The following is a 24,985-nucleotide window of genomic DNA, read 5'->3' on the forward strand; positions in this document are numbered from 1 at the left end:
CAGTTGGTTTTTAAATTATTTATTCAGCTGCAGAAGGAAGATAATTTTCAGCCAATCTGGAGATGACACGATTTCCATTACATCATACATCTACAAACCAGTTTATTAAGATTTAAAATGTGATAAGATTTTCTCCAGTCCAATCTAAAAATGTTCTCATGTGTGTCTCCAGGGTGTTCGGTTTCCCCGTCCACTACACCGACGTGTCCAACATGAGTCGTCTGGCCAGGCAAAGGCTGCTGGGACGTTCCTGGAGCGTCCCTGTCATCAGGCACCTCTTCGCCCCACTCAAGGAGTACTTCGCCTGCAACTAGTCACACACCAACTCTCTCTCTCTCACACGCACACACACACACACACACACACACACACACACACACACACATTCACACATAAACAGTATCTAATAACACACATAATTACACACAGTGTACAGCTAGTACATGAAGGTTGGCTGATGCAGAATGACACAGATGACCGGACAGTCAGACATAAACACACACCCATACATACACACTGTAAAGGACTGCTTTCCTAGTTCCCATGTAGACCACTGGCTAATCGTAGTCCCCTTGGTGCTACCTTGCTGATTACCACACACACACATACATCGGTGCAGGATTTCTGTACTGTAAATCCTCACGTACAAACTTCCTGCCCGACCTTGAAACTGATGTCTTCTGGCTTTACTGTGTTGTAGTAGCTTCAGTTCAAACCTCCACGGGGTGCAAAACCGACAAAGACGCCCCCGAATTTTTGTTTTTAATATCTCTCTGAATTAATCGACACACCAATGAATCCCTCTGAACCATAACACTTAACTCTGTATTCATGCTTAGCGACAGTGCTGCTGGTGTGTTACAGTGCAATGAACACAAATATACACACACACATACACAAACACAGACTCATACACATACACACACACACACACACACACACACACACACACACATACACACACACACACACACCAGTTAAAGCTTGTGGTGCTGGTCAGGCAGTGATAGAGTCCAAATGGTGCCACTTTAATACAACACTTTTACAGTTTTTGGTGCTCTTGGAGGCTGAACCGTCTCTGGTTGTTTCAGTCGCTGCAGTTTTGTGTCCCTAACTGAGTTTAACCAAATGCTTACAAGCAGACGTGGAGGCAACACCAGCCAAGAAAGGCAGCAAAAGTTGACATTTTGACGAGCCACTTTAGTGGATCAGGAATTTTTTAAACTTATTGTGTTGGGCAGAGTGTGCTGAGGGGCTTGTAAAAGGAAAAAGAACAAGCAAACTCTTTTCAGATGGGATTATTGTGAAACCTTTACTGACTCGACTGCAACTAAAGCAGATTGTAATTTCTTCTGTTTCTCGAGGGAGGCGCTGTGGAGGTCCAAATAATCTCAGTAGTTGAGTTAAACTTCGGCGGACCGAACCACACAACCAGTTTTTCTGGCAAAAAATATCTTTATCTTCCCCTGTTTTTTCCTATGTTCATGTTTGTTACCCAGTACCTGCAAGCCATCTATGGATGTGCATGTGCCTTTCTGAAAATACTTTTTAAGTAAAATCAGAGCCAAGATCATAGTGTTCAGTGCTGCAGCTGTCTATTTCTTCAGTGCCCTCCAGTGGTCAGATAAAGCAGTATAGAGAATGTGGATAACGAGGCGACACTTGCATTGTGGGTCAGTGTTACACGTCACTGGACTAGAATGACTGTAAACATATTAAATACAGTAAACACATACGGCCATTCTCAGGCCATTCTCATACACTCATAGAAATATAGAATATCGGTGCATGCATTTCAGTTGTCAAAACCCACATCCACGGTTTACTTGTGCGCTTCTGTAAAGACTTTGTACTGTTTTGATAAGTTCTTGATGGTTTTGGAGCATTTTTGGCAGCGATTGTATTTTAAGGTTAGCCTAACTTTAGCTTGGGTGGATATTATGAGATATATTCTGTCTTGTAACTTTTTTAAAAAATGGATATATTTCCTCATGTTTTTTTTGGTGGTGTACAATACCACATTTGTAATAATGCTGTTGTGTTGTATTAGTTACTGTTAACTGTTACACTGTGATGTTTCATCTTAAGTATTTCTACTGCCTGACTACTACTCAGGCCTTGGGCTTCAAGACTGAGATTGGATGTTACAGTTAATATCTGCATCTAAATCATTCAGATCATTGTGGGGTAAAATGTGTTCCACATAATCTAAACATACAGTAGCTTGAGACTTATCAATTAGAATTTATCAGAATTATCAAATAAAGGTATGTGTGTCATAAAACTGTTCTTGCTAGATTCCTGTTTCTCTTTGCGAGGAATGGTCTGTTCAAGAATCCCTCGACACAAACAGTTACTGTGAAATGATGACGTAAGGTTTATCTCTGTCCTCGGCGTGGCTCAGTTTGTTTTTACACATCATGAGAGCTTCTTTCATTGTCTGAAGCGTTGTCGTGTAGGTGGTCAGCCTCCAAGATCCCGAATGTCAGCCAACGTCGTCAGTTTTATTTACTGTAGATTTTGAGGGATTGATCAGTGTCGCTTCGTTTTGTAAGAGGTTCAGTGTTCATATCTATACTTCTGACATGACGCTGCATAAAGTCTGCTCTCTGGACTTTATGTGAAAATCTCAGCTGTGCAACAGTATAGCATCCTTCTTCTCCTCAAAAGCTACTTTTCTTGCCCACCTCTTCTCATGTCCATTTCTGGATTTTTGAAAAAAGCAGCAGTATTATTAAACCACCATGAAGGGAATTTGTGATGATTTCCTGTCCCTTTAAGGTGTGAAACAAAAAAACCCTCCAACCTGTGAGATTAAACACCTCCCGCGAGATTATTTCTGCCTCCACAGCCGCACTGCCTCTGAGAAACAAACTAAAACATTAGTGAACTTTTTAGGAGTTCAGCATGTTACTTCAGCAGCATTTAATGTAAAAGGGAGTCAATAGGGGGATTAAACCTCAAACCTTCCAATTACAATACAGCCTCTCTTGTGCCTCGGCCCCAATGTTGCCCTTTTTTGTCTGGTGAAAAAGTGAAAGTGACCAGTAAATCAGTCACAGTCCACCAGCCCTTGCAGATTTGGCTCCTGTTGTACTTAATAGGGATGCAAAATGTCCTCCAGTTACACAGCGACGTCCACTGGAATCAGAGGAAAACCTTTACTCTGTTGACACTATGCTGGTTTTCTACTTCCTATGACTGAAACAGATAGCCCTGTATAAATAACAGATGTTTCCTTATATCAAAGAGGAAGACATCTAGGATCTGTGTTGGGTATTTTTTCTGCCTTTTGCCCAATGCATTCTGGGATTAACTCAGACACTCCCTGATCTTGAATAAAAATAAGCAAGTAAAGAAGATTTGATTGTCATCAATTGTGGCAGATATGTAATAAAGTGTTTCCAAGACTATTATAAACACAGACATAATGTGTAAATGTCCTTCTACGCTGATTTATTATTTATTTAAACAGGGCTGTCTCTTGAGGAAAAAAAATCTTTCAGTCTGGTGCTTTTGGTCTTCAGACGACCATCTTTTCCGGGAAGCCTTCCAAATCCTCTGACCTTCCTCAGATACCAGCTAACAACTGGACATGTGCAGTCTATGCTGACACACACACACACACACACACACACACACACACACACACACAAACACACACACACACACTTATACACAGACACAAACACACAGACACACACACACCTATACACAGACACACACACACCTATACACAGACACACACACACCTATACACAGACACACACATGCACAAACAGTCACAAAAAACCAACAGTAAACCAGCAGGTTTTTTTCCATCATGTTTACTCTCTGTTTATACAACCAACCTTCAGGTGCTTTTTAAACTCTGCTCTTTTTTACAGTGCTCTTTGCAGGTTACACACACGCACACATTTGCTGGAAACACACTCATAACCGCAGAACATGGTGCCGAGGCTCATGCTTGTCTAAACTCCTTCTGCTACAAAACACATCATTCATACACACACATGCATACACACTGTGTTTCTTGCCGGCCGCCTGTTGCCATCAGGCTTTCCACGGCGCCGCTGGGTGTGACATCATCACCCCTCCGCCGCTTGGTGCTCCCAAACCCCCACCCACCCCCCACCCCCCACCCCCAGGTGCTGCATGTCAGTCAGTCAGTGTAATCTCTGATTCCATGTTAGATTAGGGAGTAATGATAATAATAATAATGGTAATAATAATTACAATAATAATCTGTTATTGTGTGTGTGTACTGTTCCAGGTTGGTGCTCAGTTCAGTTCAGTCTCAGCCTAGAGGGGAGAGAGAGAGGCTAGAGAAAGCATATATTACAGTTAGTATAGTGACTTGTTCTATTGTACCCAAGGATGCCAGAAGAAATTGTTGAACTGATGAGGTACAGGACACTCTCAAATAAGAGAGGAGCTGAAATAACACCGGCTGCGATGTTGAAATACCTGAAGCAAAAACCAAAGTTTCAATTTGGGCTTCATCGCCTCCTAAAGAGTCGTAAGATAAATTTGGGGCAAAATAATCAACAAGATAGATAAGAAAAAGAAAGAAAATGTCTACTACACAGAGTTTAGTTCATATTTTATGCCAAACTCGTGGCATGGCAGCGTCGGTCGTCCAGTCGACGACCAGACTAATGTATCTACATGCCATGAAATTTGTTAAAGATATCCAATGAAGTCAACATTTATGTTTCTGAGTGAAATATCTTTTAAAATATTGGATGAACTACCTTGAAATTTGGTACAGACATTCATGTCCCCATCAGGAAGATTTATAATAACATCAGTGATCCCTTAACTTTTCATCTAGCATCATCATCATCATCAGAATTTTTGATTTGCTCAATTCTTTGGTTTCTGACTAAATGACATTCCCATCAGCCTCAGCTGTACTTTTTGTAATTAGCACGTTAGTATGCTAACACACTAAACAAAGAGGGTGAATATGGTCGACCTTCTACTCACTTAACATCAGCTGCTGATGTTAGCCTCACAGAGCTGCAAACATAGACTCTTGTGAAATATTGAATATTTTCCCCTCTTTAGACCTCTAAAATACTAAAACAATCTGCGGCTTGTTTTGATTTGCACAGATTAAAATTGAAACTGACAAAGACTGACACACAAATACCAAAACTTTATGTGCAGGGTTAGGGAGAAAAGGCCTTATTGATGACCTCTCTGTTAAAAATATTTACGTTATGACGTAAATAGATTATTGAAGATTATGGAACAGATATTATGCTCTGTAGGATTTAAGGAAGATGTAATTATAATCAAATCTGGTTGAAAATGTACCCCTACTCACAATAAAGGTTTGAACACTGGCTGGTTGAGTAGGAGTGAATTTGTGAATTAGTTTGAAAATTAGACATGAAATAATATGGAATATTTGTCTCTTTGAATTGCATCTTGTATATAAAAGCATACAAACTATTATGCAACCAGCTATTGCTTTATTTTAAAGGGTCACAAGACAAAAAGGTTGGAAACCACTGGCTGATTTTCAGCTCATGTTAGTTTTCAAGGACAACACAAGCGGTGTTATTTCAACATGCATCTGTTTGAGAGTGCAGTCGGACAAAAGCATGAGGAATGAAGTCGATGTTTTGATTGACATCCGTCAACTTTGAGTGATGGATGTCACGGTGATGATGTTTCTGTTCGCCTATCGACAGCTTTTAGGCTGAGTGATGCGCTGTTTTCAACACTGATACACTTACATTCACATACACACAAAACACTGTTCTTTACACACAAAACACAGAGATACATGCACAACACCTACAGACACAATGCTGTGGCGCAGTCAGACACTCATCTCATGGACTAAATGAAAGATGAGCTTTTAGGAAAAGAAGAACTGGTGGTGTTTCAAAAGGTGCTAAAATTGTATCTGAAAATAAGAAAAATATATTGTTAGGAGTATAAATCAAGTTTGTCTTTACAATGACTGTATTTAAGTTTGTCGTAGTAATGAAAAGGCACTATTATTATTTTACTCTTGTATGAATATGAACTAATTAAAAAGGCATTTTAACTTTGTACTTGAACAATGTAAGAAATGAACCGTGAATAAAAAAAGGACTGTTTCTTGTGATTTAGCCTAAAGGCCCAGTGTTATCTAACTGTATGTTACAGTTAAAGGTTTAACTACTCAAATCCACTGTGTGATATCACTTTGAAGTCAAAATTCAATGTGAATTTCAATTTTTTGGGGATTTTTTTCCCCCCTTAGAAGCAGCTTACTAATCTGTCTTTGATGTCAGGTCCCTCTTCAGTCTCCACTGTGGCTCAGCAAAGTTTGCTGACATCAAATGAACACAGCAATACTCAGCATTTTCCTTGCCTGTTGTTAATGTGTGTGTGGAGAACACATCAAACTCTTGTGAGTGACAGTTTGTTGGCTTGCAAGGGTTTGTTGAAGACAGCCGGAGTTGTCTTTCTGTGTCAAACTCTGGTTATTTTTAATAACTGTAAACAAAGAGGAATAATTTGAATGATACAGTTTGAAGCCAAAATTGTCGCCCAGTGTCAGTGAACAGGGGCGGCACATGGCATAGGACACATAGGTAGTCGTCTAGGGTGCCAAATAAGGAAGGGGGTATCAAATGAGTGGGACATGTTTTTCTTTTGTTTTTTTCTTAGTGACAGGTGTGCTTGCTTTTATACAGCTTTTGGAAATACGCACTTACTCTCCCTTCTTAATGTTTTTCTTTTCTTTTTCCAATGAAACAAAATAATCATGTGCACATCTGCAAAACCTCAGTGGGATAGGTGCTGGATACAAACAACTAAACTAGATACAAGGAGTACCTGCAAATTGAATCAGAGCTCCCTTTTATTTATTTGCCACGTTTCGACCAACTTCAACTCTTCCTTCAACTACCCCACTGAGGTTTTGTGGATGTGCACACCACTAATTTATTTCATTTAAAAAAAGGAAAAATATCCAGAAGGGAGAACAAGTCTGTATTTCCAAAAGTCAGAGTGAATAAGCAAGGTTCAAGTTTGTATTTTAGTTTTTGTAACAATGAGGAGTGTTGATTAACAAATATATCAGTTAAATACCAAAGGTAATAGCTTTTGTATATTCCCTGCAAGATGAGACTTTGTAAATCTAGATTATAATTATTTATCATACAGTACTTTATCACATAACATTCTGTACAGTAAGTCATTAGCTTCACTGTCTCTCTGAAAATGCTGTGAATCTGCAGACAGTTTTGTTGCTTAATTATTCATCACTTGAGACCTGTAACAGACCTCTGCTTGCACTTCTTGTAATTCCCACCACAGCGCCAGTCAGCCATGCTGCCAAGGAGAAAAGGCTTTCTCCATCCTGTGGCCCTTCAGCCTCATATTGATGCCTTCAAGAGCCCCTTGTAAGCTCTTGTCACTGGAAGTGCAGCGTTCAAGTGCTCTGAGTCTGAAAACTTGAGCCTGTGAGAAAGTGCTTTTTTTTGTTGCTGTTGTTGTTATCTAGTGTTTCATCTCAGCAATCAATCAGTACAGAATGTCTTTGTGATGCAGCAACAGAACTAAATAAAGAAACCATAGCCTGCACTCCATCAGGGATGAAGGGCCATAAATGTTTTCATCAGTTTAGATCTTTGCAAATGAAATATCAGACTTAGCTTTTTTTTCAGGGAGTTATTTAACTAGCTTAGGTTTGGTTGTGAACCAATGTGGGCCTGTAAAGTCCAATGTGACATTGTAAAGTAATGTTTTTGTTTTTTTTTTTTTTACAAAATACTATTCTGTGAAAAAAGATAACATAAGATAAGACTTAATTGATCCCCTGAAGAAAGTTCACTTTACAGCAGTACAAGAGAAAGGCTTAGAGGTAAGAAAACAGATATATAGTCTTTGAATGAAATTAAATAAATAAATAAGGCACATGGCATTAAATGACAAACCTGTATACATTATGGTACCTTAGACTATAAAGCAATGATGAGTCCAGAGGTGCAACTCTGAAATTCTTCTTCTTCTTGAGGTTGCAGAATGATGTGTTAGAGTCCTACTGATGTAAAAAATAATCTCATCACAAGATCCATTAGTAGCTTTTCTGGAGCTTTGATCATAGCACACAAACTTCCATAGCAAATGGAATTGCCAAGAAATTGATTTTTTAAAAAGTAAAAAGTTGAAAAATCTATTAAAATCTTTTTTTCCAATTTCTCTGTGCACTTTAATGACTTCTCATTCATTTTGGGTTGAAGGTTGAGATTAAAAATTCATTGATTCAAAAGCAGCAATACAGCTATGTAAACATACTCCATTACAAGTAAAAGTACATAAGTATTATGAACTTGATGTAGCTAAAGTATTGCAGTAAAAATACTGGTTTGGTCCCTCTGACTGATATATTATTATATATGACATCATTAGATTATTAGATTAATACTGAAGCATCAGTGTTAGAGCAGCATGTTACTGGTGTAGCTGCTGGAGGCGGAACTGGTTTCAACTATTTTATATACAGTTAGCTAGTTTAGTCCAGAGGTTCCCAAATTAGGAGTTGGGTCCATAGGGTCACCAGATAAATCTGAGGGGTCGTGAGATGTTAGTGGGAGAGGAAAGAAGAAAAAACAAAGTTCTGATACACAAATCTTTTTTCAGTTTTTGGACTTTTTCCTCTATCTTTGATTTTTGGTGAAATATTGGGTCATTTGAACATTTATTGAAATGAGACCACGTGAGAAGTTTAGAGGAAAAAAATCACTATTTGGTGGAGCTGTTAACAACTCATAGACATCTGAAATGTGACCCCGACTACACACTGCTTTTTGTAAGACGTCAAAAGCCAAACAGGTTGGAAACCACTGGTTTCATCTTTAACGATGTGTTGTATTTTAAAAGCTTGTTATATTATTCATTGTGTCAAATCTTCATCTGAAAATTAACTAAAGCTGTCAGATAAATGTAGTGGAGTAGAAAGTACAATATTTCCCTCTGAAATGTAGTGGAGTGGAAGTATAAAGTAGCATTAAATGGAAATACTCAAGTAAAGTACAAGTACTTCAAATTGTAGTTTAGTAAATGTACTTCAGTGTTTATACTTAACCGTTAAGAACTTCTATAATTAGTATTATCAGTTGCATTAGCAGCTCATCAGGTACTAACCGCTATATTTCCGACAGCATTTGAAGGCAACATACGTCTCCAGAGGCAGGAGACACGCCCCTGTCTACTCAGAAGAGGAGACCCCTTCGCTAGACACATCTCGTCTCCTATTGGTCAGTTTTTCCGTTGCTCTGTTTCGAACGGCCTCTGATTGGCTACTGCCGGACTGTCGGCAAAGAAGCATCTGCGGCTCGCGCTGTGGCAGCTGTCCTCGAGCACTCGGCAGGCGCTGGGCAACGGAGAGAGTCTCCTTTGGAGGAGGATCTGGGAACCTGGAAAAAAGGGTAAGAAGCCAAAAAAAAGGCAGAAAAATTGAGATGTCAGGCTTTCTTTTCAAAAGTCCATTAGCCGTTAACAAGAATTGATGCAATTTATTATACATATTTTTATTTTTACCATTAAAATTATGTATTCTATGTCGTGTAACATTAATAACCGTTAGGGTTTTAATGTCAGTTTATTTTCAAACAGGTACATTAACAGTAGTTAGCTTAAAATCAGAGATTTCTGTTCAGATACCTGATGATGCGTGTCTATATCTAATTTGAATGGGAATTTATTCATGCGAGCATTTTCTTTACAAATGAGAGAAAAAAATTAATGGCATTATATGATTTTCACATAAATCCGGCGATAAATCGATAATTTGTTCGTGTGTTACAAAATAGCATTGCGTGCTTTTCGGCGACGAAATATGGGTGAGATGTGAATGTGTGTGTGTGTGTGTGTGTGTGTGTGTGTTTGTGTGTGTGTGTGTGTATTTGGCGTGCCATCAGTGCAATAAGGCGATGTGTGTGTGTGTGTGTTGCCCGTTATGTAAGTCTGATATTCGTTTATGGGTTATTCTCCGTTCTCCCTAATAGATTGAGTCACGGTAATGATGATGAAGAGGAGGGTCTGAGATTGTCATGCATACAAACGAGTCTTTTGGTGTGGGTGTGTATGTGCACTGCATGATCATGTGTGTGTTTGTATGTAGGGAGCAGGTTGAGTACAGAATGTGAACTGAACAGGTGATTTGAGCCCCGGTTTTATATCCTTTGTTGGGTTCAGTGTGGAGAGGGTTTTGCATGCAGACTTACTCTGTTTTGTGCATCATGGGGTTTTGTGGATGCTCAAGGGTGCTTGAGGGGGGTCTGGGGGTCCTCCATGCAGCACAATGAAGTGAATATATTAGAAAGGATCCTAATGAGATGACGTAACTGTTGGCCTGCACAATATATTCCATTAGGGCTGAAAACATTTTTTTTTATTAACTACATTATCTTTTAGTCTGCAATCACTCATATTTCAGAGGCAGCAATTACTTGATACAGTTTCTTGGTAAATGGGTGGCACAGTGGTCCAGTGAGCAAGATGGTTTCTGTGTTTCAGTGTTGAGCTTGAATGTTCTCGCTGTGTCTGTATGGGTTTCCTCCTGGTGTTTGGTTTCTTCTTTTAGTCCAAAGACAAGCAGCTCAGGTTAACTGGTGACTGTAAATTTCCCATGGATGTGAATGCTTGTCTGTTTTAGCCCTGTGATAGACTGATGATCTGTCCAGAGTGTTCCCTGCTTCACACCCATGTCAGCAAGGACAGCAACCCATGTTCCTGCCAAGGATGATGGATGGCTGATACATGATATATGACTTAAACAATCAAGCTAATCAGTTATTAATTGTCCGCAATTAATAATTTTCCATCTACTGACTACCTGTTAAGTCAGCTAATTGTTTTAGTAAATGTTTCTATTTGACAATATCTCTTACTCCGGCCATTTCTTTCAAACCATGTACAGTACAGGCATGAATTATATAATTTAATCAATCAAATAAAAATGGCAAAGAGTAAATCAAATCACCATATTTTAGAGTGGCTCCGTCAAACGAAGACTGGAGTCGAATTCACAAAACCTTTTTAGGAAGTCAGTGGATATAGAAAATGAATGAATGAACGGATGGAAGAATAAATGTCTAAAGGCAGGGCTATGTTTGAAATGAATTAGTTCTTACAACACGTCCAACTGTGTCTAAAGCATAGATGTATTGTAGGAACTGGATACCTGACTCAAAGGTGGCACCCATTAACTCAAATGAAAACCGCTCACCTAGTGGGTTTTCTTCTGCATTGTGCGGCTCACTGCACATGTTCATTAATGTTTCTCCCACATTTAAAAAACACTTTTCTGGGTTCTGGCAAAGTTTTACAAATATAAAACCATAATGGATTAAAAATTCCTAATACAAAGAGTAATTATTGATGTTGTTTGCAGTTCTAAGTGTCTGGTCAACAGTTATACAGATGTCTCTTTTATAATAGTGGTATATAGGTGAAATGCCTTTTGGGCTACAGGGGATGTTGCACTACCACGAGTGGCCACTGTGTGATTTAGACCATTGAATACATCCATGCTCTAAGTCTTTATAGCACAAAGTGTTTATGGCTGTTCCCAGAGGCCACACTGTGAAAATGCTGCCATCATACAATAACCCTCTTGAACAGTACACGCTTTTGGACAGTATGTCCTCGAAGGCATTCACAGTTGGCGCTCGCCTGCATAAAAAATGACAGTTGTGAAGTTGAATCAAGTTGTGTGAAGAATAGGAAAACTGCATAAAGTGGGTGTGCTTGTCAGATTGTCGGTTTCAGAAAATTACAGAAATTGTTGTAGACAACCCCCAAATCCGACATCAGAAAGGTGTGGGGAAGGAGGTTTCACACGCTGTTTAACCACTGTATAACATAGTTTGAGGCACTCTGACCCCCTTGAAAAACCATGAATGGTCCCTAGATTCTGCCATGCTAATTACATCCCTCAATATGGATGTACTATACTCTTCTCAGAGCCCGAATGTCACATTATATTTTCCATGTCCATGTAGGGTGAAGTGGTGCTGGTGGCATTAATTTCATCATCTGCTGTGGACTTGCAGCCCGAAATTTATAGTAGATCACACATGCCAACTGGACATGTACCAATGCAGACTACTGTAGTACAAACTGTACTGTGTGGTCAGGTCAAGTTTGTCCTGATGGTGGTACTATAGGAAACATCCTTGGGGATAAATTCACAATTTTTCAAGTTTGTCTTAAAACAATAGTACCTGCAGTGGAAGGATTGTAACAAAAAGAGGGAAATTGGTACTAAAAAGACAGTAATTTGGAAAGATATCAACTTGATTTGACTAATTTGGAAGACCAAAACCTCATATTTGCTTCTAGTTAACTTTTATTTACATTTTTTCACAGAGGGCAAGCTGTGGATTTTGTTCCCCATCACTAAAAGCACATTTGTAAGGGATATCTTAATGGCTAATGTGAACAAGGGGAATGATTATAGCAAGAAAAACATGTGTTATTATTTATTTGGGCAGCTGACTATTGGTTTTAGACAAACTTGAAAAATTGTGAATCTATCCTTTAAAATCAAAGGGGTTCATCCTCTAAGGAGCAGGAATGTGTTCAATACATTTCATAGAAGCTTTCCCATTAGATTAGCTTTCCCAGTGGATATTTTAGCCTGATGGTGGCACAAGAGAAGGAGTCAAAGGGTGGTCCAGCTAAAGGTCAAAGGTCAGACTACATGAAATAAATGCATAAAACAAAAACTGGTAGAATGCACTAAGTAGTGTTATTAACTTTATTCAGCTGATTTCTTCAGCAGTAGATTAGAGCAAAGGGAAAGGTGGAGACACACCTGTCCATCCTTCACAAAAGTACAGAATTGCAGCAGGATGGAGCGCATGTAGAAAGAGAGACGTGCCCCTAATCCTCAGAGTGATGCCCTAGTTAGTTGTGCGACTGCTGTTGTTATTGTCTGTTTATCTGTGTGTGATTCACTAATGGCTTATTCATCCATGAACCTCCAGTAGTACCCACGACCCTTTAAACCTCATTCTGTGACAGTGCGTGTGTGTGTGGGGGTGTGTGTGTGTGTGTGTGTGTGAGGGTGAGAGTGTTTTATGTCTATTCTTATCTCCAATCGGTTGTAAATTTGTTTGATGCACGTTTGTTCTGGCTTTTTAAATAGCTCACACACACACACACACACACACACACACACACACACACACACACACACACGCATACATCCTGCACCTCCTCCAGATCAGACAGGAGTCAGCAGCTGTCTAGTCCGTTCTTCTCACTTACAGCATGCATCAACACACACATACATACATTTCCATGACACACGTAGGCCGCATTTACCCAGAAACAGACATCCGAGGATGTCAGCTGCTACAATGTCAGATTTAAACTGTTTCTAAACACGCAAGCTTTTCTTTCTTTTCATCACAGTTTCATTCTTTATTCTACCTTTTTTTTTCTGATTGCATCTGGATCACGTGTTGTAACGAATTAAACATGTCTATGATAAATTACTTCATTAGTTTAGTGTGTTTTCCGTTTGTTTATAGAGTTTTTAGGTGCTTTTTGTGGAAGTGACTACTTTTACGTTACATGAGGAAAAGCATTTTTAAGAAAGCATTAAATTGAAGCTTTAGATGTGTGTTTTCTCAAAAGACTGTCATGCAACTTGACCAATTAAGAGTTAGCAACACTGATTGAAAACATGGAACTTGCATGAAAGAAAGCACATTTTTCTCTGTATTTTAGTCACAGTATATGCTTTGTTTAACTAAGAGGATTAACATCGAGATTCCTCGATGAAAGTATCACTTTTCGTATACCATAATGTCGATAACAGACAGTTTATACCTAAAATAGCAGCATGCAGGAACTGTAAAATGGCTGTGTGTCTGGGATGGCTATGTTGTCTGAGTGACTTTGTGAAGATGTGACTTTGGGAGGCAAAATCTGCCTCCTGCTCCTCATTCATAATTAATTAACACCCCCATTAAAAAACTGTCTACATGAGGAGTGGAGAGAAATCAGGGTGTGTCTCAGCGTGTGCATGTGTTTAATTGTGTGTATCTACGTGTGTGTGTGTGTGTGTGTGTGTGTGTGTGTGTGTGTGTGTGTGTGTGTATGCATGCTATGGCAGCTGGTCTGAGGGTGAGTAAGTAATGCTGCCCGGTGTATGTCTGTGTCTTTGGTTGTCTGTCTGTCATACCCACTATGACACAGCAGAAAGCACACACGCACACCGACTGCTGACCTACACTGAAGAACTCTAGAATAGCTCCGTGCTTTTAAGCCTGGTGTTCTTTGGAGTTGGTATTTTTGGGTGGAGTTGGGCTAAGCCATCTAATTCAATCTTTCCTTTTCAAATTTGACCCCCCGTTCAAGCGTTAAAAGCATTTTTCCTAAGAAAATGCCTTTCCAATGTGACCAAATATGGTAACAGCAGTATCATGTTTTAGTGTAAACAACAACAAGTGTAGCTTTCCAAATTAGTATGGTGTGCCTTCACAGACACAGTTGCTGTATCCGGTCGTGTTCAGACCAAATTCAGCAATGCGGCACTACCATGCAGGTTTCTGCGGATGTGTGGGCGTGTCACTACATGGCCCATTTGTGTGATGTGACAAATCTGATCATAGCATAAGTAGAAATACTAACCAGAAATTCCGACTTGCAGCACAACTGAGTGCACAGCGATTTACGTCCTCGTACTCCCTCATGGCAGGGTTGTACAGCTCTGGAAAGGTCATCATGGCGGCGATGGGTCTCTCTTCCATCCTCACACTTCCTCGATAAGCAGCGGTAAATAAGGTTCCTCTTCCCTCGGGCGTCTTCAGTCTGATCACCGGCTTACATGATTGGCCAACACTGCGTGATGTTGGGTTTGCGTTACGGCAAAAGTTAATTCTGGTTCAACTTTCGCCATATGAGCGCTGCCTTTTTTTTGCTGAGCCCTATGCGGTCCTCACTCCTGCAGTCTAAACGCACTGCCTCCATTCAAATGAATGGGAGGGCTGCCGTTTGTCACACGTTGCCAGATTTGGTCTGAACGTGGCCTTACAGTAATCTAAGGGCTATTGTTAAAGTCCTCCTCCGCTAAAACATTTTTTTTCTTCTTGTTCCTTCAGTTGGATGTTTGAGCTTCACTGTGCAGAACGATGTATGTGCAGAGTTTAACACCAGAAAGCTGTTTTCACATTCACCTGCTAAAAGTTGAAAGTGTCTCACCAAAAATCTTAAAAGTTTAAGGTATGAACCTGTGAGCATGATTAGTGACAGAACTAGTTTGGAGCCAGTTCTGGTCCAGTATTTAACTTACACAAGTGTGATGTGAAAACTTGAAGCCCTCAGTGCAGACAGACACTGAGAATGGACTCTACAGTGAAGTAGGAGACATCTAGTGTCCAGCAGTTAAACTTTTGAAAGGAAAATATTTATATAATATTTGCATATTATAGAGTCTGGGATTTTTAATTAGGGAGGGAGTAAATGCCATTTTAAGGATTTTAACTATATAATTAAACTTTTTTTTGTGGAAAAAACATATTAAACACAAATTATTATACATAAAGCATACATAAACTTATTTTATATACATCTTAAAACATGTATGAAGGGGATCTTCAGGCATGTTTTGTCATTTTTACTTGTATTGTTTAGGCTATCTCATCCTCTGAGGGACCTTCATGGTGGATTGAGACCTTCTGTCCTGTAGTAATTAAAATATGAGTTAAAATTAGTACAAAAATTATTCACATCAAGCCAGCTTCATATAACTAGCGGTGACAAAGATGTTTGCGCCTCCTCACGTCACATCACGGCACCTCACAACACTTCATGTGCACGCTGTTCCATCAGGTCGCATCACGTTGCTTGATGTCACCTCACGTCACTTCAAGTTGCCTCACGTCTCACATCTATAAAAAGTCTCTATTTTCTAATCCAAAAAAATGTAATTGAAGGTAAAACAAAGCTTTATTTGTAAAAAATAAGACAAAGACATTTGGTGAAACATAAGCAGAAACTGAACTACAAAGGTGAAATCACTGATACACTTGACTGGACAGCCAGTCCGACTGCCTGTGACGCCGATTCCTCACGCTAGATTGGCCGGCCTCTGATAACACCCACGTTACAGTTGATATTTTCATAATGTAAGATGTCTGTAAGTAAATAGTTATACATATTTCAATCATAAAGCATTTGGTGATGTCATAATTTAAATTATTTTCTTATTGAATTCATTAATTTTAGTGAAATTGTCAATATAGATAGAGAGACCATGTAGTGTGGTGGTGTATTAGTACCTCATTATTATTTTATTTACAATATTTTAGCAAGATTAGGGTGTATGGATTTGAATCTTTTTTTAAATAATCATAATGCAAGATGACCACTGGAGAATTCTGTTTTGTTTTTTATGACTGTACATATGACAGACGTATTGTGAAAACTAAAAGTGACAGTAAAGAGAGATGTTTTTGTTCTCCTGTCCTCTGAGCAGCTGAAGGTTTTATTGTGTGCGTTTTTGTGAGGGTGAATGGTGTCACTGTGCAGAATGTCAATTATATAAGTTGACTTTAATTTTCTTTGGCTTTACAGTCCTTACGGACACACAAAGCTTCCAGTGTCAGGCGCAGAGGTCTGTTTAGTCAGCGCTCCCAGTCCTACACACACAGTCAGTCAGCTGTGTGGGTTTGGACGGAGCTGACTGGAAAATAGTGACAACAGCAGCTTCAGCTTTAAAGTATCAGATATAGAGAGCAGAATTTCATATAGACATCACTCTCTCTGCTGACCTCTCTCTGTCAACTTTACTATTTATATTTCTCCACTTTTCTCTCCATTTTCCCTTAAGATTGAATGCAATTATGTGTCTGATAAAAGGAAGAGTTTGTGAAATGTATTAATCTTTTCCTTTTTGTGTTCTGATGTCATTCTTCAATGGGAATCTGTGGTGGAAGGAGACAATGCTTCTGCACTGCAGAACGTAGTTAGCTTAACTGTAAACACTCAAATGAGAAACTAAGAAATTCAATTGTACCGCAGTTACATTTTTAACATGTCAACATGAAGTACTTAAAAAAAGAACAGAAAAAACACTTGAGATGGGGACGTTGCAGTTAAATGGTCTGCATCTTGACCTCTAGGCTACCAGGATGCCCCATTGTTTTGTCTTGTTTGTTATTTGCTAGTTTTATTGGACTATAACTATATCAGAATGGTATGCCAACAAAGCACAGGATTGAATAACAACAGCAGACTGTATTTTCCCAGTAATATCCTGTGAGAGTGTAGAGATTTTAATATTAGACGCTAAAACCCCAGCAGTACTAAAGTAGTCCTTTGATTTGGACTGCTGGAACTATAACAATCCACTGTTTCTAGTATGGTCAGGTGTCAGTTTCTATTGGATTTGTTGGTTACAACTGTTTATTTAATATTTTCTATACATAAAAGAGACCTAGTGCCATCAGTATCACCTACGTTTTAAAAAAATCATATGTGGCTCATTTGGTAAAAAGAAGAAGAGGAACCCCAAACACAAAACTGGAACATTAGACATTAAGAAAACATTAAGATTGCATTTAAGACATTAAAAGCAAGAAGACAAAAAGACATTAAAATTGCATTTAAAAGACAATAAAAACAAAAACAAGCAAATAAATAGTTAAAGATGAAAAAGAAGTTATGTATTTAATAAATTGGAAAGATAAGCTGACAGTTTTAGCAGACCTCAGGTATTCAGGAAGCTTGTTCCACAGGTGGGGAGCATAGAAATAAAAGCTGCTTGGTTTTTATCCTGGGAACACTGAGTAAACCTGTCCCAGATGACCTGAGGGGTCTGGGGACTTCGTAATTTACAAGCAAATCAGAAATGTATTTGGGCCCAAGACCATTTAGTGCTTAATTGGCTAGTGATAGGTTTTTAAAATCTATCCTTTGACACAGAGGAAGCCAGTGCAGTGATTTAAGCACCGCTGTAATGTGCTACATTTTCTTGGTGTCAGTAAAGACTCTGGCAGCAGCATTCTGGATGAGCTGCAGCTGTCTGATTGATTTTAAGACCTTTGAAGACACTGTTACAATAGTCTAGCCTGCTGAAAATAAATGCATGAACTAGTTTTTCTGTATCGTGTTTCGATTTTGCAGTCATCATTATGTGGCTGTTGAAATTTAAGTCTGAGTCTGTAACTACACCAAGATTTCCAGCTTGATTTGTAGGATTTAGTGTCATTGGGTCATAATGAGCACTGACTTTTAATCTTTCTTCTCTGGGGCGAAAAACAATTATTTCAGTTGTATAAAAATTCTGGCACATCCACTCATTGATTTGTTCAATGCACTTATACAGCAAATGTAAGGGACTGTAGTCATGTGATGACATGTGTTATGTAGAGTTGTGTGTCATCTGCATAAGTATGTTGGAAAATGTTATAATGTTCTATAATCTGAGCAAGGGGGGGCATGTAGATGTGAATAGAAGAGGCCTGAGAATGGACCCTTGAGGACCTCCGCATGTGATTTTTGTTCATTCAGATTCATAGTTGCCAATTGATACAAAGTAGTCCCTATCTTGTCAATATGATTAGAACCAATGTAGGAGAGCGTCAGAGAGTCCCACCCACTTTTCCACTCTGTCTAGCAGTATCTTATGGTCGACTGTGTTGAATGCCGCACTGAGATCCAGTAATACCAAAACCAAAATGAATATTGGAGCACAAATCTGCAATCCGTACAGGCAATATGAATTATGCAATTGCAAACATTTGCTGAAGCAAATCACAGTTTACCCTCTTCATTAAAATTAGAGAGAAATGGTTTTGATATACACACTCAACACTATGACATCAAATGGACTTAATGATGACTTCAGCTTAAAATGGTTTTAAGTTAGGACTGTTTGTGATCTATATGTCCCTTTATTGCCATCTAGTGTATGTCCTTAATAATGAATCAATGATGGTCAGAAACAGTTTTGTGAAGTTTCATATTGTATGTAATGAGGTTTAAATCAGATTTAACTATATACTTGTGATTGGTCCCTGTATCTAGAACCATGGGAACAGAAAAGTGACTCTGCCCTTGTACATATGACTGAATTAACTGACTGTATACTTCAAACACTCTGAAGAAGGCTCTGTGCCGAAATGCACAAGCGTTTTCTATCGTGATGTGAGCCAAATAAACAAGTGAAATGTTAGTATTTTGTTCCCCTTGACTTGGAAATTTGAGATGTGCTACCTTTCCATATTTTTCGAACATGCTCACTTTCAAAAATGCTTGGCAAGAAATTACAGAAATCACACCTAAACCACGCCCATAGCTGCCAGTAGTTCCTCATAGGACACTGATTGGTCTGAACCACTTCAGTAATAGTTCATAACTTGATCCCTGACAAGATGGATTCTCATGTGATTGCGTGATTGCGTGATCTCCAGCTGCCTTGCAAGGTAATGCTCAGATGAATGTCGTTTAAGACTTTCATGAGTGAGTCTCTGTGCTGTAGTGAGGTTGAAATCCAGACTGAAAAACACTGAAGAAATTATTTTGCACCAAGAAAGCATTGAGTTGCTGAAAAACAACCTTTTCAAGGATCTTTCCTGAAAAAAGTAGGTTTGTTATGGGCCTGTAGTTATTTATTAATGAGGCATCCAGATTAGCCTTTTTTAAAAGCAATTTAATAACTGCAGTCTTCAGGGCCCTTGAGAAAAGTCCTGACTGAAGTGGTTTTATGCTGAGGCACAGGCAACATAGCCATTTTGCCTGAGGTGGAGTTACAGACTCTTTGCCTTATCCTCAGAATTTTATCTGTAAAAAAAGATGCAAAGTCATTGCACGACTTCGTGGATAGCAGTTCAAGAGGCACTGATGCTGAAGGGTTTGTCATTTTTTTCAGTGCCAGTAAATAAGGTGTGTGCATTATTGTTATTTTTATTAATAATCCTGGAGAACAATGACTGCCTTGCCCTTTTAGATGCAAAGTCTCTCTTTATAGATGTTATAATGAATCTGGAGTTTGTTTTTTCACCACCTGCATCCTGTCTGTCTACACTCTCTTTTTTGAGCTTTTAACAATGTGGTATTCCTCCATGGTTCTTTTTTCTTACCAGAGACAACTTTGGTCTTCATGGTATCAATAACATTTATAACTTCAGAGCTAAAGCTGTCCACAGGATCATTGACAGGAACTGAAGGCAGAGCTGGTGTGGGTTTAGAAGCCTGGATGAATAATGTACAGGTGTTTATGTTGATATAGCGTTTTCTGATTATCTCTGTTTTACTTCTGCTGGTGTAAGCAGAGATGGTCATTTTAAAGAAAACAGTAACAATCAGCAAATGAGCGGGCAACATGGAGAGAAGTTAAACATTGTTCATTTGCATATACTGCCCACATTGTAATGATACAATGCTGGTTGAAAATTGGCAAACTTTCCCTTTAGCAACAGAATGCAACATCTTCAGCATAACTGTGATGCTTTCCTCAAATCTTTCTAATACTCAAAATAGAAAATCGTTCCAAACCACTAACTGCCCTGACGGGAGCACTACGGGTAAAGGTCAGAAGGTCGGGCAGGTTGGGCTTTTATTTAAAGCAACCAAAACAATATCTGTCTGTGTTTGTGTTGATTTTATATCAATTTGACCTCAACTGGCAAAATCAGTCTTGGTGTTTTAGTATGCCTGACCATACTGGCATGTGTTTGCGTGTGTGTGCGTGTTTGCATGTGTGTGTATAGCCATTTTTCCACTGAAAGCCCTCCAGTTCCCATCTCCTGGGAAACCAATCTTTTATTCTGGCTGCCAGGCCTGTAGGGCACTGCTTTCCATACTGCACACCCCCACCACCATGTTTACCACCATCGCTGTGTCTTTCATCTCCACACAATCATCCCCTTCTACTCTTCTTCTTTCTATCAGTGGACTCATGGCTTTCTTCAGCCATCCCTATTCCTCAGGCTCTCTTTTTTTCATCTCATCTTTCTGTCCCCCTCATCTCAATCTTCTCTGAGCTCTCTAAAATCACACTGACCTTGAGCTTGACCCGCACCTCTGTGTTCTGAGCAATATACTGCTAGCACTGAGTGTACTATCGTTCAGATAGTGAACACAAATGAGTTAGGACGCAGCACTGAAAGAGCTTTGATCTACCAGGCGTACATGGGTGATTTTTGGTCCATCATTGGTCCATTTGAGTCTCATCTGATTCGGGATACAAATTTCAGGATCTAATACTTTCACTCATCAATATGTTCACTGTTTTCTTTCTTCCCCTGTCGTTCCCCTCTTCTCTCCTCTCTTTCCTCTTTCTATTCTCCTCCATCTCTTTGAGTTGATTCTGTGTGACTAGGGGACTATTGTGTCCTGCCATCAAACACATTACATACAGCCATCCATGCAGAACACACACACAGTGGGATGTTTGTCGAAGGACCTCTCAGTTTGTTTATCCCGTTAGACTTACTCAAGCTGCTTTTTTCAATATCTAGCAGTTTCAGATATCAGAGCAATAAGTTCAACCCACGTGGTAAAAATACACTTTTCATGTACACATTTCAAGGTTTTATTGTCATTCCAACAAATTTCTTGGGTCCCAGTGCTAATATATAAAAAAATCCAGTTAAAATCACAAAATATTCGAATAAAATATTGAAAATAACAAATAATACTATAAATAATAAACATGAAGTGTCAATAATTTTTTGGCAATAATTTGTACAAATTTATATAATTAAAATGCTCAAAAATATATTTTGATCATTTCAATTATATTTTGTTGTTGTGGGAATTCATCATATTATTCTTACACTTTCATTCAAATCTCCCTCTCATTAGTTTAAGGTGTTTTAAACAAATTTGCTTAAAATTCCCAAACCATCAGTCATATATCTTTGCTCACCTTAATTACTGTAATTATAACAGGTTTAAATATTTTGGAAAATGAAACAACAGGATCATACATTGAATAGGAGTCTATTAAAATTTCCAAAGCACATAAACTGAGTACCACATCTACTGTAACACAATCTAAAATTACCATAGCCAAAAGGTATAGTTATCTGTAGGAAAAGAGGGGGCAGGGACCAAAAAATGCACACAATAACCACCAGGCATTCATCTTGAAAAGTGCTCATTGTGCAACATACAGTAGAAATGCCTGAAATGAGGTTAATTAGATCCATGTTTCCTTACTAGAAGCTCTGTGGGATCATTAAAATTCATCTTGTTTTATATATCGGTAGCCAGCTGCATCCATTATTGAATGCTCAACATGTCCACTATGAAGTGAAGTCACATCTGCCTCCTTAACATCAATCTGTGGAGACAAACTTCAAAATAGTGCAACTATAAGTCATTGAACACCAACTTTCTGCCATTGAGCTCGTAAGTAAGATGGTATGTACTGTCCTTTATCAATCCCCTTATTATTAATAATGATGTATTAAGGAAGAGACCAGGGTAGGAAGTATGTTAAAGTCATGAACATCAACCATGTTTCCCTGTTCTCCACCAGTCTGTTATCAGTTATATCCAGATACTGTATCAGTTATACCGACACTATATCAGTTGTATGCAGATACAGTAATCCATTTGTAAATTATGTACTATGCACTGCTCACTACTTAATATTTCATAGGCTGACACACTCAAAGCTTGGAGGAAGTTTTCTGTCTCCTGAGATCAAAGACATGTCTCGTAAACAGACGAGCAGACTTGCGTAATTATAGATGATTTATCCTCTTGTGCTCTGGAAATAAGAGTCAACATGGTATCTGTTTTTTAATGTGTGAAAATGTTTTTTCTAGATTTTCGAGATTGTATTAATATAATTTCTGTAACAAAGGCTGTGAAACACACCACTTACTTTGCACTTGCCCTCTAAGCCACCATAATGCCACTCTGGATGTTTGTTTCCCCTTTTGCATTCATCCTTGTTGGCACTGGCTTTAGATTTGTTCAGGAATGACTGTTAAAGGGCTTCATGACTTCAGTAAGGCCAGGTTCCTTCCACATACCTATCTACCTCCTTGTCTGATTAAATCTCCCAGTCTTTCTGTCAAGACTAGAGCTGTTTTTTGTTGACCAAATAGTAATTCAGATAATACTTGCTTTTAATGCTGTTGTTTTTGTGGCTTACAAATGTCCCTGTATGTAAGGCCAAGTCTGGGAAGGAACTTGGCTTATGGTTGCCTAATGGTTTACATTAGGCAAAATATAATTTACTTTGTGGTCAAATTCATTTGTGCAGGAAAATAGTGAAACACAGTCTTATGGAAGGAGTGTTGAGAGTTGAAATTTTTTTTTTTTTTTTTCCATTTGGACTGCCACTCAGTCACAAAGATGCCAAATGAGTCATGCATGCATAACCAGTTTTATTCCCACAAGTGGTTTCCCTTGCAGACGTCAGGCTATGTATTAAAGGATATGGCTGGTGATTTACTATATTTTTCTTATTGTCGAAAAATCTCATGTGCAGAGCCAAACCAACAATGAATTGATTTACTAACAAGTATTGTATGTGTATCCAAAGCCTCATATATCTTATTTTTCTGTGCTGCAGACCTCTGTTGTTTTCCAAAAACTATTCAAAACACGTCAATGAGCTACACTGTTCCGTTGTAAAAGGAAACACCACTATGCAAGGCAGACGCTATGCATAGTGTTGTCTGCCTTACACAAACAGAGTGAAAACATTTGCTTTTATTAGTCTTTGTAGCTGTTTCTAAACAAACTATTGTGACCATAGTCTTCAATATGAAGGAACATGCGTGGCTCATTAATGTGCTTTTAATCATTTTGGAACAACAACAGAGGTCTACAGCACAAAGGAATACAATATACCAGGCTTTTGATAGACACAATACTTGCAAGTGGGATCAATTCTTTGTTAGTTTGGCTCTGCACATGAGATTTTTTGACAATAAGAAAAAAATAGAATATAGCCATCCCTATCCTTTAACAATGTCTTCATCCTACATGTATGTTAAATGCCCCTTTTTGTTCCTCTGGTAGGACAATGGCTACCAACATGGGGTCCATGCGTATCCTCATCAAGGGAGGGAAAGTGGTCAACGACGACTTCACCCAGGAAGCAGATGTCTACATTGAGAACGGCATCATTCAGCAGGTAGTCCACATTAACACACACACACATACACATACATGAGTAGGCTTTCTTATTCTGCATACACATGCACATGTATTTTTTTTTCAGGTACTCACATTCACTGTCCAGTACAGTATGTCCCCAGCTGTTATTGTGACTCACCTCACAATAATACAGTATGAAGAGAATGAACCACCCAGTGAACTCGGTGGCCCTATGCCATGATAATGAACACTATAATTATCTCACAGAATGTTGTCATGGAAATGAGCATCGGTTTGTGTGAAGATGATGCATTTGACTCAGAAACCTGGAAAGCTCAGCTTTACTCCCACTGAAACACTTTACTGCCATGGCAGCACATGAGCTTTCTCATATATTTTGTCAGCACTTGCTTCCATCGACACAATAGCATCATAAATCATACCGCTGTTGAAACAATCTGTAAGTAATCATTGAAAGAGGGTTCTGTATATCACCATGCTCAGTTAAACAGAGCCTCATACTGCTAAAAACAACCATTTAAGAAAGCGTAACTGAAAGAACACAAAGACACACACACTTACTAGGTTGTTTATTCTAATTTGCCAGTATCACAGTATCTGTTTTTCAAGGCATTATGTAAATGATAATGCAGATTAGGGAGTCCCAGTAAAAAAAAAAAGAGATTAGATGAAGGCCAAAAACACTTTGATGCAAAGTAGCATTCCCCCTCCAAGTCCATGATACTCCTGTGAAAATGCAAAGTACTGTATGTGTTGGCACAATGTTTGTCAGCTTTGCAGTGAACATTTATTATTCAAGCATGCAGGAGAAGCCAAAGCCAAGTAACAGGTGAAAATATGAGAATTTAGGCCTGCAACTAACGACTATTTTCAT

The 24,985-nt window shown here is 38.8% G+C and overlaps 2 protein-coding genes across 9 annotated transcripts in view; both read left to right on the forward strand.

The window, feature by feature from the left end:
- LOC137169352 (DNA (cytosine-5)-methyltransferase 3A-like) overlaps positions 1-6,128 on the forward strand; it is a 66,304-nt gene extending 60,176 nt beyond the window's left edge. For all 8 annotated transcript variants that reach the window (XM_067572471.1, XM_067572472.1, XM_067572468.1 and 5 more), the window contains one exon: positions 173-6,128. In XM_067572471.1, coding sequence (XP_067428572.1) covers positions 173-314 — 142 coding nt within the window. In that variant the 3' untranslated portion in view covers positions 315-6,128. The remainder of the gene's footprint in view (positions 1-172) is intronic.
- A 3,156-nt stretch (positions 6,129-9,284) lies between these two features.
- The window catches only part of LOC137169353 (dihydropyrimidinase-related protein 5-like), a 30,039-nt gene continuing 14,338 nt past the window's right edge, over positions 9,285-24,985 (forward strand). The window contains exons 1-2 of the mRNA XM_067572473.1: positions 9,285-9,437; positions 24,013-24,127. Coding sequence (XP_067428574.1) covers positions 24,017-24,127 — 111 coding nt within the window. The 5' untranslated portion in view covers positions 9,285-9,437; positions 24,013-24,016. The remainder of the gene's footprint in view (positions 9,438-24,012; positions 24,128-24,985) is intronic.

Source organism: Thunnus thynnus, chromosome 18, assembly GCF_963924715.1.
Source record: "Thunnus thynnus chromosome 18, fThuThy2.1, whole genome shotgun sequence".
NCBI lineage: Eukaryota > Metazoa > Chordata > Actinopteri > Scombriformes > Scombridae > Thunnus > Thunnus thynnus.